This window comes from Echeneis naucrates, chromosome 24 (genome assembly GCF_900963305.1).
Source record: "Echeneis naucrates chromosome 24, fEcheNa1.1, whole genome shotgun sequence".
NCBI classification, from domain to species: Eukaryota; Metazoa; Chordata; class Actinopteri; order Carangiformes; family Echeneidae; genus Echeneis; species Echeneis naucrates.
This window is the reverse complement of record NC_042534.1, coordinates 13,785,516-13,805,757: the sequence shown is the minus strand read 5'-3', so window position 1 is coordinate 13,805,757 and position 20,242 is coordinate 13,785,516. Positions and strand designations below refer to the sequence as shown.

The 20,242-nt window shown below is 42.1% G+C and overlaps 1 protein-coding gene across 1 annotated transcript; it reads right to left on the bottom strand.

The window, feature by feature from the left end:
• Positions 1 to 3,022: 3,022 nt before the first annotated feature.
• Positions 3,023 to 19,298, bottom strand: tshr (thyroid stimulating hormone receptor). Its single transcript, XM_029495762.1, has 10 exons — positions 19,129 to 19,298; positions 13,729 to 13,800; positions 12,609 to 12,683; positions 10,377 to 10,451; positions 9,739 to 9,813; positions 9,030 to 9,107; positions 8,464 to 8,532; positions 7,045 to 7,122; positions 5,162 to 5,350; positions 3,023 to 4,700 (listed from the first exon to the last, which is right to left on the bottom strand). The coding sequence occupies exons 1-10, from the start codon at positions 19,296 to 19,298 to the stop codon at positions 3,296 to 3,298; spliced, it is 2,286 nt and encodes a 761-aa protein (XP_029351622.1). The 3' UTR covers positions 3,023 to 3,295.
• Between the last annotated feature and the right edge of the window lie 944 nt (positions 19,299 to 20,242).

Here is a 20,242-nt window from a genome sequence, read left to right as displayed (position 1 = left end):
ACTCCCGGACACTCAGACATAAGAGTCTGAGCTGCTGGCAAATGAGACATATAATGGGGCCCTGGAGATGTCGAGCTTAGGCTCTATAGCTTTCTCTGCTCACCAGCTAACTGATGACTGCCAATCAGCTGCGTGGCAAAAAAAAAAAAAAAGTTTGTTGGCTCCTGCGCAGCTTAGTAGCCAGACCTGTTGGCTGTGGCGAGTTGAGTTTACCACATTCTCAGAAAATATGAAGCTGCTCTGGACAAAGAGCCTCTATCCATTTTTAATGGACATTCCTCCTTCGCTGGGTTTTCTCCATTGTCTCATGGCTTTTAATGTGTCCCACAATGGATCCAGTGTGTCCAATAGACAGAGGTGTGTCAAAGTCTCACGTCAGGAAAAAAAATCTTAACTCTATGCAATGGATTTAAGAAGTACATTTTTATCTGTTTTTATGTTTTATCTTTCTTGATTTTGTCAAACCCTAAAGTCTGTCAGTGTACTTTGACAAACGGACAAACTTTATGGGATGGCAGAAGCCTTTGCTCGCTCCTCTCCCACCTTGGCATTGGGGGAAAACAATGTTAAGAAATTTCTGAAGAGAAAGAGTGGTGTTTATAGCCCTTAAACAAAAACTGAAGACACACCGGACAAAATACTTTTTTTTGGTGCATGCCACAGCCTAAAGCTCGTCTGACTTGAGGCTTGAGACCAAGCAGTATGTTTTCAGTCCACATCTCTGCTGACATTTCAGTGGAAAAAAATATTCCTTACACCCACCAAAAGAATCAATGGCTAAAATAGATGAGATTCTTATGGGTCAACTCTCTGGCACTGAGAAATATTAGAACTCAAACAAAAGTAAAATATATATAATGTTTTTATCCAACTTTTATCTGGTTTTGTGTGTGTGTGTGTGCGGTGAGTGAAACTGCTTGCGAAACCATGGTTCACTCTAGCAGTCATTCAAGTGTTTTCTGAGAGAGGGGAACTTGAATCTTGGAGATGATCGTCCTTATCTGGAATAACATGAGGAATGACGACAATGACGTGGCGATTTCATGTTTCCAGGACAGATACTCGAAGACTCTGACTTCCACAGCTACACAGCTACTCTAAATCTCCAGACTCAGCTTCATCTTCTTCACTCACTCCCTCTCATGCTTCTGTTCCCACTGTATTTGAGTTTAGCAACTTAATCTGGTGCGAGAGAGGTGCATCGCTGCGCCCTGCCCTGCTCAGGGGGGAGTTGGGTTTATTTGAAATACTGGGAGAGGAATTATCGAGCCGACCCGGAGAACCAGCTAGCAGAAGAATGTCAAAATAAATCCACTTCAAGTCGCTTCATTCGACCTTTCCCATCTCTCGGTTGGGCCGTGGACCTACACACAAAGCAAGAAGATGCCTGCTTTGAGAAAAACTTTGACCGTTTGAGAATGGAGGTGCAGATTCAGAGGGTTCAGCGGTTACAGCCACCCCCCCATCCCCACATCTCCTCCCGTTCATCCAGACACCCACACAGTTTATGCCACGACTTTGATTTTTATTAACCTTGATGCGCACACACAGACACACACCCGTGAAACAAGTATGAACTGTGAGTTAACATTAACTGGCAGGGGAAGGGAGGGAGCCCTTTCGAACACAGCCTGGCACATCGTGCTCCAGCTACGAGCATCTGAAGGTTCCACACTGGATTGCTGTTAATGGGTGACTGGAAGAGATGGACATTTTCAGCATTCACCTGAAAATGATGTCCTGTTAGCCTGTGGAGGAATTTACAGTGTGTGCAGCCTGGAGGCAGAAGCCATTCTTCATTTTTTTTCAACTCAAACAGTCAAAATCCTTCCAGAGTTTTAAAAATTTGGGATCGTTGTACTATATTTTCCATACAGAAACACACTGTCCAGCAGTGCGGCCAAATATCTTCCAAACAACTTTGAAAAATAAAATAATAAAGTCTGAAATGATCCCCTTTTCCTGGAAAATTAACCCCCCCCCCCCCCCCCCCCCCCCGCCCCAACCCCAAAACCCCATTCATCTGTGTATTTCCTTTAAAAAAAATATGTCACCCAGCAGTTGAAATGCTAACCAGATGTTAAGCTGCCATTGGCAGAAGGTGTCCTTTAGCTCATAATAACCCAGTATCGCACAAGCTACGGCTCTGCGGCTCACACACGTCTCAGCTGTATTTGCTTTAAGCTCTCCCGGCAAAGGCAACACTTTCTCCGTTGATTGTATAAGTCACTTGTTTCCGCAAGAGGATGGAAAAATATCACGGTCATGCTATAAAAACAACCATGGCATTCCAGAGGAGAGTCACGGCCTTAACAGTATGTATTTGTGCTGATCCTACCTGTCTGTAATTTGTAGAGAATGACTAATATTCCAAATATGCTTTGTGTTTACTTTTAGAATTGGATCACACGCTCCTGGGAGATAGAGAGGATCAATGAGCAATAAGTGAAAGTAACAACATAAAGACAGAAGGTAGACACACATTTTTGGAATCCAGGAAGTGATATATTGATTTGGCAGTGATATAAGATGCATTTACATACAAGTGCCGTTGCTGTCTGCTGTTCAACATCAGTCAATCTCTATAGTTCAGCTTCGGGTAATGTAAAAATTCAAAAAAATCAAAGACAACGTGGCCTGCTTCCATCAGTAAATCACCAAACGCTAGCATGTTCTTCCATTATATACAGAGGTGCTGATGAGACGATCTATGTGCATATAAGCTGTCTGAATGGCACTGAGTCAGCAGGCTGTCCTTGAACATAATAGCCGAGTATAAATAGTTTCCACGTAAATGAAGTGCTTGACACAATTTGATATATTTCCTTGTATCTCAATGCCAGACAGATCATTTGAATTCACCTCAATGTGTAAATAATGATACTGAAAATGGATTTAGATAGGTGTGTATGTTTGAATATTATCTTAATGATTTCCTCGCGGTAATCTCTGTTCTATTCTAGCCAGTCCATCAGAGTTAAAAAAAAAAAAAAAAAAAAAAAAAAAAAGGGCTATGAGTGAAATGAAGTCCAGCTCGTATTTCAGTGACACTTGATATTCTCCAACAACGGGAACCATAAAATCATCACAGCCCAAATTGTGAAAACAGCTGAAGTTGGCCTGAAAACTGAAACAGATACAGAATACTGGAGCTTTCTGTTAAATATCCAAACAGATCTGTCCACAAACACTTCAAGGCCTCTTCTCTCCAACCTGAACTTGACTTCCTTTTTTTTTTTTTTCCTTCACTATTTCAGGCTGGTGTTGGACTCACGTGTTCAAGCTCTGGCTCTCCTCAGGGCTTGTCTGCTGGCTGGCGGTTTGATGGCAGGCATGTCCGGAGCATTTCTTCCTGGCCTCCGCTTCCTCCCTTCCTCACCTTATCCTTGTCTCGACGCACCTGAGATGTTCCGCTGCTTCCTTTTGACGAGACCGTCTGGCCTCTGAACAGCTGTGCCTGCTGCTGACATAGTCCCACCTTACTGAGGAGGATGAACACATCCCCCCGGAACGCTTTAGTGAAGATGGCGTACAGGAACGGGTTGGCACAGGAGTTGAGGGGATAGAAGAGCACCAATAAAATCTTGGAGTTGGAGACAGTGATGAGAGGCCGGTCCAGCACGGCTGACATGGCGTAGAAGGAGATGGGCGCCATGCACAGGAAGTCAGTGAAAATGAGGACGGCCATGCGCTTGGCGATGTTGGTATCTTTGGACCCGGAGTGGTAGTGAGGGTTGTGCACTGCACAGTAGATCTTGAAGTAGCACGCACAGATAACAAGAAAAGCCAGGATGTTGAGGACCAGCACGGATAAAATGTAGACCTGAGCCACCGTGGACTGGGTGTCCATTGGGAGGCAGATGCTGACCTTCTGGTAACTGCTCACTCCAACCAGTGGAAGCAGCGCCAGGACCAGGCAGAAGATCCAGCCTCCCAGCATCACAGCTGCCGCATGGTGCAGCCTCAGCTTGCGATCCAGCCTCATGGCAAAGGTGATGGCGTACCACCTCTCCAGAGTGATCACGGTCAGGGTGTAGACAGACAGTTCGCTGGCAAAGACCGTAAAAAAGCCTGCAAGTCCGCAACCGGGACCCGTCTGCCAGTCTATGGCATGGTTGAAGTACTCGGCCCGCGTGTGGAGGTCGACGGAGGCGATGAGCAGCAGATAAATACCCATGCAGAGATCCGCGAAGGCCAAGTGGCACATGAGGAAGCGAGAGACTGAGAGCTTGTAGTGGCTGGTGAGCAGCACCAGGAGCACCACCACATTTCCCAGAATGGCCAGCAGACTCACAAACCACACGGACACTCGCAGGAAACCAAAACCCATTATGTCCTCGCAAGGATTGAACTCATCGGGAACGGGAGCACACGCCACCTCCTCTCCCTCCTCACACACTACATAGTCATAACGACTGTCAAAATCCTGGCTGGTGTCCTCTTGAGGGTTCTTGAGGGTCTCTCCAAAACCCACGTCCTCATCTGGCTGGCCCCCAAAATAAGCGTGGTAGTGGATGCTGCCGTGGAAGTCACCTCTCCTCCAGCTGGACTCTATGTGACCTCCGTCATTTGCCTCCTGGTCTGGGACTGTCTCCACCACACTGTCCCCATGGAGGGAAGGCATGCGGAGGGGCCCCACAGAGCGTTTGTGATGCTGGTCAGTGGAAGCAGTCAGGTTACAGAAGAAGTACTCCAAAAAGCTGAAAGACAAATGCAAATAGAGTGTGTGTGTGTGTGTGTGTGTGTGTGGTGGGGGGGTGAGTCCAGGGAATAACAGAGCTGGCTGCAGTCCTCACTAGCACTATGAGTACTATAAAATCATTTATATGTCCAATTGGAGACGAGGGATTCCTGTTTTGAGAGTTATTATGGGTCTGACTCAGCCTTCGTCCTGCAATAACAAGGATGAGTGACATTAATTGTGGCGGCGCTGTATGAACTTATAGGTAAACACATCAGAGAGTTGATTCAATCTCTGCCAAGAAGCACACCATACAAGTGCAGCTGCCCCACTCACTGTGGTAGATCATCCAAATGCATTACACACACACAGACTACCTGGTTCTTACACACTCGGGACACACTTCCCATGATGCCGCCAGCTCAGCTTCACTTTTCGAGTGTCCTTGACAAAAATGAAGATCTGAGGCAAAAGACTCACCCTTTTTTCTTTTTGAGGTTTTTAAAGCCGCAGCAGTGGCTTGGATAGGTGAGGTTGGCGACGGTGAGGTGCTTGAAGGTTTTGATGGGCGGCAGTTTCTTGAGGGCCCAGGTGTTGCGTGCCTTCAGCTCTCGGAGAGAATCCATCCCTGTGGTCGGCAGAGAGCTGATCGCTGTCACGGACACGTCTCTTTGAGACAGAAAGAGAAGAGCGGTAATGAGAGGAAAATGATGGGGTGACTATTAATTGTTTATCCTAGCTATTGATTTTTTTGCTCCCTGAGTGTCACAAAGGATAAACACCATGAAGACATAATGTTTTTATCAATACTTTCGCACTGCTCTTCTTCACTGCTCAATGCCTTACACCTGCAGTCTGTGAAATCATAGATTATGACTTTTTTTTTTTTTTTTTTTGCCTCAGAAAAATATATGGCCAAGATAGAGGACAAGATTAATGACCATACAATCTGCTGCACGATAACAAAAAATAACACCTGGAGTATCACATTATATATATAAATATATATATATATATATTTTTTTTTTAAATAACCATTATGAAAAAAAATCTATCAGTGCTGCATCTGGTTGATAACGTGCAATTTTCTGGCTAAACCCATCCCATTACATTACACACAGTATCCTGATAAATAACTGCACTTTCATCTGAAAAGAATAACGGCACGTCACCACCACCCAGCACCTTTTCGCCGTAGTTTTAGCAGACCTACAGAGATCTGATGAGACCCAAGAGCTCACAGATGGATTAAACAACATCCTCCATCTGTTTCCTTGAGTGAGCTCCTCGCTGTTTCATCATCTTTAAGCAATTACATGTGGTATTTCTTGCGCTCAGCTGTCATGCCAAAGCCAGCTCAAGCTCATCGGGACAAAGACGTATAGAGGATTGTCAATCTTACCAACATCCTGCGTGATCCCATTATCAGGACATTCCTCTTATCGGGACATTCAGCTGTGCAGCACCGGACACCAGGGGCCAAGGAGAGGCCAAGTTCTCTTGTGCTTTCTTTAGTTTCCTAACCCATTGCACCTCCAAGTCAATGATTAATTTCATTAAATAAAATAAACAAAAGGCAAATAATTCCATATTTGCTAAGAGCTCAGTTGTTCTTTTTTAGTCCAATTTGCTCTCCCCACTTCTCTGTCCTCTCCTCTTTTCCTCTCCTGGGGCACATTGTGTAAGGCTGCACCAGAAAAAGAGAACAGCACCGAATCGCTGAGTGTCAGCCTGATTTTGTCATTCCCAGATGTTTTGCTCATGACCTCAAGGAGGTGACCTCACTCAGGACATGTAACTCGGTGAAACAGAAGAAGAAGACCTACACACGAACCCCATTTACCTAAGCTCCGATACCGGAGCCACAACAGCAACTAGATAGCCGTGGTAAAGGGTTTTGGCATTAAACACCTTAAACAACGAGCGGCTCGGCTTTAAGAACCTTGTGAACAGCAAAAAGACAACGGTATCAGACAAACTCTCACTCAGTGCGTGTCAAGTTTCCTGCTCCAGCTGTGGAACAGTGGATTTTTACACTTTGCTATCCAATGTCACAGACATGTCTCATCCAGTCTGCACATTATAAATGAGGAAATTGTCAGCATCGAACTTGACATGATGTCAGTAATGTAATAACCAAAGTGGGCCCATTATTTATTAATATATACAATTTATTACAATTTCACTGGTTTGCTGTACGTCAGTTGGAAAATGTACCACTGAAAGAAATGTGCAGAGCGCTAGATGAGATCAATCCTTCATTATGTGTCTAAACATCCCAAGAATGGATCAGAATCACCTTTTTGGATCCTGTGTAACTATTAGGAGTTGATAAGGGAAGCTCAAAATGCTCGGGTACTTACAGAAGCATGGGGCCACTGATGGTGCCTGCAAAAGCCCTCTCATCCATCTTGGTCAAATACTTATTCCTGTGAAGGTCGCTGGGACAGGAAAGCACACATTTGAGTTTAGTCGGAGAAACATTACCTATCATGTTTCAATCAGACTGACAGAGGCGAGGCATGGCATAATATTTTCCCAAGCTTCATCACCCCACATTTCAGTGTTTATTTTTCTCTGATTTCAGGGGTGAAACATGACAGAAATAAGGTCTAAAATTCAAAACCAAGTTGTTCATTCAAATTAGATAGTATAAGATACAACGGCATACCCCTTAAACACACTGCACCCTCACTACACATCTCCGTGAATCCCATAAATCTAATAAGGATAATAGACTTGCGTGGGGATGTGTTTGTCTTGGTCAGGCTGTGCTGGGATCAGTTCTCCCCTCAGAGCAGATGGGGTGCCAACACAAACATCCATGTGGTAAGACTCACTAGTCACAGACCAATGGCTTAATTAGGCTCTTATAAGAACCCAGGCTGTGTGTAGGTGTTGTAAAAGAGGAGAGGGGCTTTAAATTGACATCATTAATACCTCATATCCTGAATATGCAGGACCAGGCAGTGACTCGAACAGAAGACAAATTCTTACTGATATATGATTTATACTGGTAAGCCTATTGAATATTGACTGTGAAATTGTTTTCTAGTCTGACAAAAGTCTGGAAGAGGAGGACTCTTAGTTCAGACTTCCTGATACCCACTTCTGGAAACATATTTTCCCATGAGAACTCAAGCTTGCTAATCAAGAGCTGGGCTTAAGCCCTTTTTCAGGCCATATGAGAAGGCCCATTGAGACCCAGCTGTGATCCTGCTGCTTTTGTAGTGTAATTTTGAGTGAGGAAATACACATGCCAGATGTCAGAAATGGTTTAATCCTGGCAAAACAGAGGGCAACCAAATTATTTCAGAAGGATAAAGCTCCTATGGGCAGATACCACACAAGATAAAATAAAACTGTGTCCCCAGAATTAGATTTAATATGCAAAAATATGTTTAAGTGGTAAACACAGCTGAAGAAAACTTTTAAAGGAATAGATGTAAGTTTTTTGGGGGAAATGCTATCCTGTTGAGAATTACCTGATTGATACCACTCTTATGTGTGTAGAGTAAATGCAACCAGACAGCAGCCAGTTAGCCTAGCCTAGCCAGACGGGAAACAGGTGGAAGCGATTAAGAAATAGTCCCTCCCAATCCCTTTATAAAACAACCACCAGTTCTTGTAACACTGAACTATTTCTATAGATTAAACAAACGAGGTGTGGTGTGTTCGTGAGCTTTAGATATGCTGTTTGGTGGCTTTCAGAGCCAAGATCAGTTTGTAAACTAGGATAGTTAACAGTTCGCTGATCGGTCAGATGAGCTGGATCAACCTACACCTGGTCCAGCCTCGTCCCATTGAAGGCATGATGCTGGATTTCTCTGAAGCCATTTCCATAGAGCATCCTGGAAGGAAACATAATCATATCACAGATTATTTGGTTTTCATGGTACATCGAATGCATAATAATCTATAATGTAATATTCAACATATGTAGATGTCGCCTTCATTTCCATGTTGCAGCGACAGCCGCAATTGGGATCTTATTATCTTGTGAGGTTATACCGTTTTTAGTCCAGCATGCATTGCAAAACCTGTTATTTCACCCCAAGGCCTCACCACATTGCCTGTTCTGTCTGTCTGTGTACTTGTTTTTCTTCTTCTTTTTTTTTTTTTTTGCTATCTCAGGGAGACCGAAGTTCAGAATGAGGACATGTTTTCAAACTGAGGTCATTTTGGCTGATCCCTGCTCCTTCTAGTGGCTATTTTAAGGTTTGGGTTGGATTTAGGGATAAAGGACAGTATCAGTGTTTCAGTGCTCACTTCACTGCAGTCTGCATCATATACTGTCTATGGTCTGCATGTACTTTGTACATGAAGTGTGCCACATGCAATATCTTACAGTGTCAACACATCGCTGGTGATGCCACGGAAAGAGTTGGCCGGGATCTCAGTCATGTAGGGATGATCGACAATTTCCCTGCAAATGAAAGCGGACAACAGAAAGCAAATGAAGTGGCGTGGTGCATAAATAACGATCACTGGAAAATGGCATAGAAGGCAATGTGGTGCTGATGACTGTATGCTCAAATATTATGGCCGGGGAGCAAAATGAAATTAGATAGAGCAGCTGTCTAAGATGTTGATGACAGAGATGCCATTGGAGATTTAGTTAATTTCATAGGGATATGGAGAAGCAGATGAGGTTCACACACACACACACGGAGCACAGACTGCTTATGCAGTACACACAGTCAAATTTATGTTAGTAGTGTTGTTAAGGGTACCATTTCTTAAAACTGAGAACAAAATTTGCGTGACCCCTGCTGTGCTACTTTGCCCATCCTTCTTACTTGGAATACAAGGAGACTAAACATGGAGGACAACATGTTTTTTTAGTTCCTTAAAAATAAGTATCCCTTTATTACACAGCGTCAAAGCCATGAAATATTGAACACCCCCTTTAAAGTGGAGGAAACCATCCATCTCCCTGCTCCTGCATAAAGTGCATTGCAGTTTGTTGTATAAATTACAGCAGATGTTAAGATGCTACAAGTAGTGGCACAAATGTTGATTAGTGATGTAGGATTGGTAAGATTGCACTAACTTACAATATGAAGTTCATGTCATTAGAGTGGATGTTGCTCAAGTCAGGGAAGAAAGTAAGACCAGTGTTGAAAATCCCACTGAGCGGCAGAGAGACAGAAAAAAGTCAGGTTACGCAGGAGAATGCATATTGTTGATTCATTATGGAGCATCTGTATTAATGAAAAAAGACCATAACTGCCATGAAAACAGTCAATACAGATCTTATGTGGGCTTCAAACATAAATAAATGATTGTTTCTGTGTCATTTCAGAATTAGCTAACCCACTTTGTCTAATTTCTAGCTTCCTATATGTCGGCTTTCTGAAAAAGAACATAAGTAACGTTGGCATCATTCTAAAGTAATGAACTTCAGCCTTCTGGAAGAAAACAAAAGCTTATAGCCAAGAAATCACATGAGATTTGCATCTTTCTTTATTACGCCAAGCGATCTTGATTTAATCTGTGTACAATGCGCTGTGGCTTTCTTAGCCCTCACCACTGCATTAAATTCAAATGAAGCAATAGATCACAATGTCCAAATTATTACCAGGCATAAGCTTTTCAAATCTACACCCTCGAGGTAGAGCTCTAATATGTCAAAATGGAGCAATGTGGAATTTAATGTTGAAACTGGTGTGATTTAAAAATGAATAATACTCACAGGTATTTCAGGTTTGGGAGGTTCTTAAATGCTTCAGGGTCAATGTAGGTCAAACTCTTTGCATTACGTATTTCTCTGAAAGGACGAACAGATGAGAAAAGGACACACTGAATTTAAAACATAAAAGAATTACAGGACAGAAATTCTGTGGCAACTATACAATTATTAGGTGAAACATGCAGTGCAATGTTTTAAGACCGGCTGACAGAACATAGCGAGGTGCGTGCCAATCTGCAAGAGAAGGGAAACTCAGTGCAGACAGCCGAAGCTGGAAGTGGAGCCCAATTAGTGTTTCGTTAGTGTGTTTACTCTGGTCCGTCCCTGTGCTGGACTGAACACCTTTCTCTGCTTTCTGAAGCCATGCGGCGTTCTTGAACGTGTGTTCTGGCCCTTCTTCACACACCAGACGGCACCACGCTGAGCCCAGCAGACAGACGTTGTCAGGTCAGTGACAGAGGTTTGTCTTCCCTGTGTTGTCGGTTTTGTGTTTTTAAGTTATGGTGATGCTGGCCGGTCGATTCACACTCTTGAATGCATCGTTTCTTTCAGGTTTACAGGCAACAATGATGTTAAACACCATCACTGTTCAAACATAAACAGATCTTGAACTTTCTCCTGGCAGCCAGTTACTTTTCCTTTAACCCTGGTTTGGTCTTTACCACCTCCTCGGTGCTAAATGTGCCACTATATTTACCAGCCACTGCGCATCTGTTTGGCGCTGGGCAGGTTGTGTACACTTTGTTCATCAGGGCTGCCGTAAATACCTTGAAATTGGGTTGATAAGAGGATTGAACCACAACAGTAAAGTTAAAACCCAAAAACGATAATCGAAAAGATACAAAAACTCTCTAGGGAGTTGTTGGAAATTACAGAGCCAAGTTTCTCAGTGGATTTGTAACACATCACACATCACTCTGAGATATTTGACCCAGAGTTACTGCAGCTTCCACCTATTTTATTGCATATACTTGACGCAAACAAATGTCTACTGATAAGACGTAATTTTCCTTTGTGGCTTTTTATGAACTGTGTGCATAGGTTGGACAAATATTGCAATGGACCCTTTACCAATGTAGCAACAAAACTGTGCAACTTATCTACACAACAGTGTTTCAGTATATTTTTACTTCTGTATAAATCTTTTGAAATTGGAGGTTTAATCGATGGTGGCCCAATACAAACTTAGCCACCTCCTCTGAATTTTCACCTCCAACTGCACTTCTCCACAGCTGCTGTTGGCTTCAAGCAGCCAACAGGAAGCAGAGCATTAATTTGCGTCTGACCCTGAAGGAAACCTGAGAGATGCCATTTTCTGATGTATGACGCTACACCACACCAATCAGTGGCAAATAGGCCCGGGAGATCCAAAATACACCTCCTGAACACAGATAGAACCCGCAGCTAACAGTTTAAATTATGGTTTATGTCTGTGTTTTGATATCTGGAAACAGGAAGCAAATAAAGAAAGACTAAAGGGAAGAATAATTAAGGTAAAAATGATATACACATATGTGTCAGGTCATGTCAAATTAATGTTTGTGGCTGTAAGTCAGAGTTACTGCCTCAAAACGCTGCGCATGCCCACATTTTCTGCAGTAATTGAAGTGTGGAAACAAATTGCATACACACAAACTGCTGTCTTACAAAATGCTTTAACTTGGAACAAATCATTCACATAGGCAGGAAGTCCCGCCGTAATATATGAAGTGCTTGGAGGTGTTCTGCTGGAAAGTGTGTGGTCCATTCGGACACGGAGCCATAAATCTCTATCCCGTAATTGAGAATAGAGTTCACCTCACTAGACTTTTCTCCCTTTGCTGCTTCAACAAGACCTGGAGGAAGAAGACGCAGAGAGAAGCCAAACGCTGGCTGCTGGAAAGCCTCTGCTCAAACGTTGTTATTAGATCAGACGCCTTTATGATGCACCATATACATCCAGATAATGAGTTACTTTACTGAATTGAATAGCTTCTTATCTAATCTGCATTTAGTAATCCCACAACAGGGTGATTTTTATCAACCTCATGAATTGGCAAATCTGCTCTGCAGCTCTCTGTTTAAGAGCAGTACGTGATGAGAAGGAGTAAAAGAAGCTGCTGATGTGTTACTTCCACGCTTCCATTTGCGGCCAGCCAGGTTTAAAATTAAGCATTGTTCTTTCCGGAGAGCAAATGAAAGAGCTTAATCAATAACGATCAATAAATACTGCACCCTTTTCTTTTAGATACTCACATGTGGGTGATTTTCTTCAGGTTGTAGAAAGAGTGCCTCTCCAGCCTCTGCAGCTTCGTGTCCACTGACATATATCTAAGAAGAAATGAACAAACTTACACCAAATCTAATGCACAAATCATCTTTGTACTATCCAAAGAAATGAGTTTTCTTAACCGTTCGTCTGATGTTTGAGAATAAAAGTACTGTGAAGGCATGAAAGTGAAACAGAAGACCTGTTTTCATAAATGACTGTAAGTTTTGCAGCTCTAAAAATTATCCGAAAAACCAGCAGCTCTTTCCTGAATTTATCAGCCTAAATTATCTCCCAAGTCCCCCAAGTCATGGGCAATTTTAAAGGTATGCACCTCACATATACATTACCCAGTCATCAGTCACCCAGCTCTCATTTGTTATTACTTGTAAAAAGTATACTTTTAAAATAAACCCTGAATTTAGCACTGGATTAAGTTTAAAAATAGCTTAATTGAAAAAACAAAACAAAACCAAACGCCTAACTTCTGTTTACTTACTGATTTTTCTAGGTCACTACACATGAAACACACCTTGATGTTCACAAACTAAAAAACACTTGTCTGGCTGACATTTTATTGGTTTTCTATCACGTACCTCGTCATTCTGAATAGCAAGCTTAGCAAGTTAACAGAAACAGTGTCTGTAAGCACTTATGGCTGTTTGAGGCGAAAACAAAACCTCTCATCCATCTCCGTCTCATTTCGTGCATGACTTGGACGCAAACGTCAGAGTCAACGTCTTAGGATCAAGGCTCAAGTGTATATTTTACGTCTACACAGAGGAGACTCCACCTCTGCATGGAGTCTGCTATCGCCACACATCCAAAAGGCTCTGCTGCATTAACCTGCCAATGTCCAAGCCCCACTGCGGTCGAACGACCAGCATTCCTGATGAAGGAACGCATTCGTGCTTCCAGCTGTGATTAGGAGCTAGCAGTGATACTAAGCAGAGAACATATCATCTGCTTGTGTGGGATACAGAAAGGAAAGGGGCGAGCAGATTGGGCCTGGGATAGATTCCCAGTTTTTAAGGAAAGGAGTTGAAACACAACAGGTGGTTGAGAGCGGGGTCTGTGAATTGCAAACATGTAGAACTTAATACTCACATCCTTGAGATGTTGACCATGTTGGCAAACACATCTGCAGGTACAGTCAACAGACAGGTCTCAAAAAGCCACCTAGTTAAAAATCAAACAAGCACATTTTACTCTTGGTGTCGACTGCTTGTTAGATGAGATTTCGTTTTATCATTAGATGATTGTTACATCTGTACATAGCTAGAGCCAGCAGACTGTAAGTTTATCTTAGCACAGCATCAAGGCTGTAGTCAGCGGGGAGCCGTTAGCCTGTTTAATGTAAAACATAAATAAATTAAAGGCTTTTCAGATAGTGGTCTAGAGGCATATTAGATGTTTGGCTTTGGACTGAGCTGGGCTTGCATTCCATTCTTTAAAATTGTATCCTGGATACACACAGCTGCAAGATAAATAATTATAAGGAATTGCAGAAACGCTTTAGATTTTCTTTGCGAGGAAAATGATTGAGTAACCACTAGGTAAATTCAATATATGGAAATTTAGTTTTTATATTCTGTGAAATAAATTCAGATGAAAAGGAGAACAAACTGGGATGAAATGCGAGGACAAAGTGTGCAGGCAGGAAAAAACAGAGAAATAAAGACAAATAAAGGCTCAATGCTGATCAATTCAGCATTGAAGGAAAGGGTTCTTTTGAGTTTATGGCAAAACAGATCTTGTACTAGAAACCTAGGGAAAAAACAAAGACTTGGAACAGAATGGACTGATCTGGAAGCCAAATCAAACAATGTCTGGGTCTGTTTAGGACAATGACTCAGAAAGTAAGGTTAAGACCTAAGTATGTGATACAGTACACATCTCTACAATACGGTTCTACGTTTAACGTTTAAGAGACAAAAAAATAATTTCTAGATTTCTATATTTCACCCGCAAATAAAATCATGTAGCTAGCAAAACGCTGCCATTTCTTACAAGGGGACAAAAGGAAAGAAATTTCCTGAAAATGTTGGGAAATTTAGCTTTTTGGTTCGTTAGATGATAAGATTAATACCACGCTGATTTCTTAATATGCTAACATTTAGCCAACATTAGCTCAACATCGCAAAAAGGCTGAAAGGAATGGGACACAGCTGGCCCTTTCCTGACCAGTGAAAAATCCTGACCTTGATCTGAAAGTTCACAAATTTACATGTATCTCTTCGTTGAATCCATCCAAAGACTAAAACAAAACAACTGTAACAAGGGGTAAATACAACATGTTGGAGTTTTATGAAAAATAATGTGCCAAAACCTTTTCTTGGCAAAAAATAGCATATCTTCCTGATCATTTTCCAAATAGCACATTGTGGTATATTTTACCTCTACATCGCTAATGAAAATGTCTTGCTTCTTTCCTGTGATTGTGCTGAAGACTTTATTGTGTTGGATTTGGGAATCACAACATCGTAATAGAAGAAAGACATGAAGATGGTATCCACATGTCCAGGATGCTCAGTCAGACTTTGTTTCGCCACGTCCTGTCTCAACTAGCAACAGTATGAGTGTCCATTTGGAAACAGGTATAAAGACTGACTGTGCCAAAACCGCCATCTTCATGCACCCTTGCTTCATCAGAGGAACAATAGTTTAATTCAGAGGTTGCAGATCTGGCCCAGGAGTCTGCATCACGCTGTGATGAGGGGGGTGGTTTGAGTCACAAAGCAGACAGCACCCTGCACACACTTTGACAAACTCAAACAAACAGATGGATACAGAGCAGGCCCCCCGACACCAAACACCCCCGTCAGAACCGCGCTGTTTCGCCGCCATGCTCAAACCAAAGAAACCAGCAGGCGCTTTACTACAGGAGCGGGAAGAGAGAAGACCAATGAGCGGATCTCACAGGCTTAAGGGGAAAATTACTCCCTCACTTTGTCATTTTGGATAGAAACCCAAGAAAACAAACAGGTTGGGAATTGAGTTTGAAGTGGGGAGAAGCCACATAATTCAAAATAGTGTCAACATTGGATTGACAACATAGCAGTGTTTACTATAGTCTTGTTTTGATGTGTAATGGCCTGCTGTGGCTGGCAGAGAGGGTCAGTTACATGTTCAACCTGCACTCTGATTTAGTGTAAATCTCCTCTTCTGTTCATAAGGGTGGCTATAAAAACCCTTTGTCTTATGAGTCCAGATGCTTAAACGTGCAATATGAGTCCACAGACAAAACAATGGTCTCTCAGAGGATAAATTTTTTTTTTATTATTATTTTTTATTTTATTTTATTCAAATGCCTTAAAAAGATTGCATTCCTACTGGTTTTCTCATAAACACACAAAGAATTTATAGTAAAATGTGAGGAGACAGTAACAATTTCCATTACGTGATCCATCGGTACAAATTAATAGCTGGGTAACTGTCAGTATTTCCAGTAATCTCAGCTGATTCCTACTTCTTATTTTACAATTAATCACTGTGCTCATCTGTTACCATTCAGGAAACAGCATGAGAATTTATCTCCTCAGTCAGTTTTCTTAGATGAGAGGTCGAAGGACAACGGATATCACACGTTATCTCATTTATACTTTTGAAAGACTCGAACTGCTGTATCTTTTCTCCTTTTCCCTTGAAGTCTTTTTCCCCCCCTCTTAATTATTCTCAAATGCAGCTCTCTGGGTGTTTAAGAAATGAGCTGTAAAAAGTAAATATTCTATTTGAATGCATCATCCAGACGCTGCCAGGAGTCACGCTACCCAGGCTTTTAAGCATGTCTGTGCTTTCTTTTCCACCTCCCTGACTCCCAGTGGTGCATAGAGTAACCTGTACAAGTACACACACAAAGAGCAGCATGTACAGACCTCTGATTTGCATTCAAATAGAGGGGGGTTGTTGTCCATAATGGAGAAATTTAAAAGAAATCCAGGAGTAAAAACTGCAATCGATGTTAAAAAGTTTTAAAGGAACTGAGTCTGGGAAATATACTTATTTCCTTTTTAACAGATGGTTGGAGGAAAAGATTAAAGCCATACTATTACCTGTATGCTAAATATGGCTCATGGTGAAAGCAGCAATCTATTCCATTAAGCTTAGTTTTAGCACGAAGACTGCAAATAGGAGAAAACTGCTAAACTGACTGTAGTGTAATAATTTTGTTCTCCTTGTTCCTCTAAAGCTCACTGCAGTATTTGTTTTTCTTTAATCCAGGAGAAATGTCCTGTAATGTGCAACCCTGTTTCCAGTCAGTGCTAATCTTAGATAATTAGATGATAGCTCGTCATCCGAAAGAAGATATAAAAAAAAATGTTGAAACTTTCACATGTGATTTGACTCAAAGACAGCTTGATTTCAGAGCCTGTCAAAATCATATCAAGCGTCTTTGAATGCTCAATATGGGCCTAAAATACCAAGTGCTGGAAACTATAAAAATGTAATGTGATTTCTCATCGGTCCAATTCATGGAACTTGTCAGAAAGGTTTCCAGACTGTTTGCTGACAGATAAAGCAACAGAAGAAATCCAAACTCCTTGGCTTGCATAACGAGCCATAAGACAAAAGGGGGCCAATAGCACAAATGAACTACCAGCCAGAATCAGTAGAATTGGACCCCACCGGCATGTCCTGGGCAGCGGGGTCATTCATTCATCAGTGTGCGCACAACAAAGACAAACCTCCTCACAGCTCATCTGCTGGAACATCCCCTCTAAATTAATGCTTTGGGATAACTTTTTTTTTTATCATGCTGGCTACAGGGCAGTGCTTGGTGGCATGCTTTCATGTTTTTCACTTCTGGAGGGCTCTGGGTAAACTTAGGGCAGGAATGTGAGGAAATCGTAGGGGACATAAAGGGATGTGCACAAGTGAATTGGGGCAGTGATTGGGAGATAATTTCATGTGATGGGTGCTATTGGAGGCGATGCAGAGTGGTGTTTGGGATTGAAGGATGGATGGATGGTCCAGATAGGAATGAGGATTATCAAAACACAGCACAGAACCCTCTCCTTAGCTTTGTGGGCCCTACATCGGCGCTTTAGAGGAATTCTGAGAAAGAGTGGCAAGTGTTTAACAGACTGATAACCATAATGCTAATAGACTGTTGTGTGTTGCAGGTATTATATTTTCCGTGTTCACACAAAACGCACCTGACGCTGATGGGAAGGCGTTTTCAGGTATTTGGCCGAAAACACTTCACTTCATCGTGTGTATTTAAAATAGTGTTTGAAATGGGAAATTTGAAAATTTCCAAAAGGTCATCTAAAGTCATCACAGTGTAATAGTTACTATCTGATTTATCATTCAAGATGCCTGATTTCCGTGGAAATACACCCTCTCACTCTTCCTACTCTTCGTTTCCACATCTGCCATGGAGTCCATCTGAAGGGCATGTGTTTCCATCACTCAAAGCCACTGAAATCTGGTCATTCTCTATTCTCTTGTTTTTTTTGTGTTTTTTTTTTTTTGCCTGTACTTATCATACGTATTACATCGAGTTGGCTCCTTGGATCCCTGTAAGATTCTTTGGGGTCTCCAAAAACAAGATAGTTGGAGATAGCAGAAGCAGATTGGTATGATTGATTACAGTTGTGGTATGTGTGGGTTTAGTTTTTTTTTTTTTTTTCTTATTAAATGCAGGGGTAGAAGGGTGTGGTGACTAAATTTAGTAGGGAAGCACGTCCCCGCTCTCCAAATATATTTCTGCAGGATAGATGTTTTTTCCACAAGGATTCAGTGCCCTGTAGAACAAACCCAGTGAACTTGACATCTTATCTCCGGCTCCTCTTCCTTTTCTGTTTCCCTTTGCCTCTTCCTCCACCCATCTCAGATTCACAGACACTACATGAATATCAGCACAGAGAGTCGTGTTGATAAAACATGTTTGAGGTTCGAGGAGATGCTGTTATAGTGTACACTTCTATGGGAAAAATTATAGACGATTAAACACTAATCACAACACAACTGCGACCAATTTAAGGCAACTGACCTGTGTTAAAAAATATCAATGATATACTCATCTGCGTCCTTACATGGGGGCTTTACCGATTTATGACATCCAGTTTTACAGATGGGCTGCAATGGATCTTTTTAATAACATGCCTGAATGAATTATTTATTGCCTTCTTTGCAGCCACATTATTCCAATATCAAGTACTTGAAAGTTAATCTTCACGAAAAGACTTTCGATAAGTTCAGTATTCTTTAAATGCGTTTTGAGGATGTCTGTGTTTCACGCTAAATCAAGAATAAAAGGCTCATTGGTAACTTTGCAGCATAGCTTGTTATCAATCTTATAATAGAGCCAAAAATAATACCTTTAAACGGAATAAGTGTTTGACATCACAGGCAACCTCGAAATCCCGATGGGAGCACTTAGAAAGAATATTCATGACATTTAATGATTTTTCCTCGGGGTTAAGAGCACTTTCAAAACGAAAAGGGGGAAAAGAAAAAAGACAGCAGGATCACTTTTACAGATGCGTTTTGACGCCTACTTACAATGTCTCCGTGCTTGCGGGAAACCTGGGGAGAATATCAATGTCAAAGCAGGAGATGGTGTGAGTCCTCCATTCAGAGCACTCGCAGACAGCAGGGCAGGAGTCAGCCTCCGACCCGGAGCTGACTGGGACAGTGACGAGCACAAACAAGGCGCATCTGATCACCTGCATGCTGGAAGAGCTGCCCCCCTCCCGCCCCCCGCTCTCAGTGTCGGTGCAAAATATCCGCACAGGCTCTCCACTTGATAGTCCTCTTGTTGTCCAACCACCACAACAGATGTGCAACCTGCACCAGTTTAATTCAAGCTGACTGTTGTGGAGTCTGATGTTTGTTTGTTTGTGTTGTTTAGGCTGTAATCCATTGGTAGAGACAGTGGAGCTGCACTGGGCTGTGATGCTCCAGGTTTCTGTACAGGGGCCCCGGGAGTTTGTGTGAGGCTGTGAAGGTGGAGATGCTGTAGGACGGACAGCTGCAGCTCGGTGGTGGGTTTGGAGGTGGGCTTCAACATGAGGGGAGGGTGGACTTCTGAGGCACTCTTGTGTCAGACTTGAGAATAGTATTCCCCTTACATTCTTGGAGCTGAGAGCTCTGTTATATGCTTTTAAGAAAACTATATATTGCTCTACACAATTGTTAACACAATTTTAACTGTTAACATTTTTTTTCAAACATTTGTTTTATTCTACATCATTTTTTTTCTGAAAAAAACTACTACACATTTCAGTGTACTTCTGCACGCTAACATCCCAAATACAGCTTTTTTCCCTCTGTATTCTTTTTTATATATTTCATTATAGTCCATTATTATACACATTCGGCTAACAAGAAATCTGGGACCATACTGAAAAATATATTAATATTTGCTTACTTGTGAAGGTTAAGAAATAATTGACCTTTTCATTTATTTTCTTTTTCATTTTCGAACTAAAGTGCGGCACAGTCGGCACAAACTCATACAAGTTTGGACAATGTAGTTCCTAATTAATGAATTCCAATACAACCCTAACCGTGGATATCCTACACTTCCCGGCATCCTTTGGGGGGGCAGCCTTAGACTGTCGTTTTCCTGCTCAGACGCGGCTAGTTCAAGTTGCCATAGCAGGCTGCAAATGAG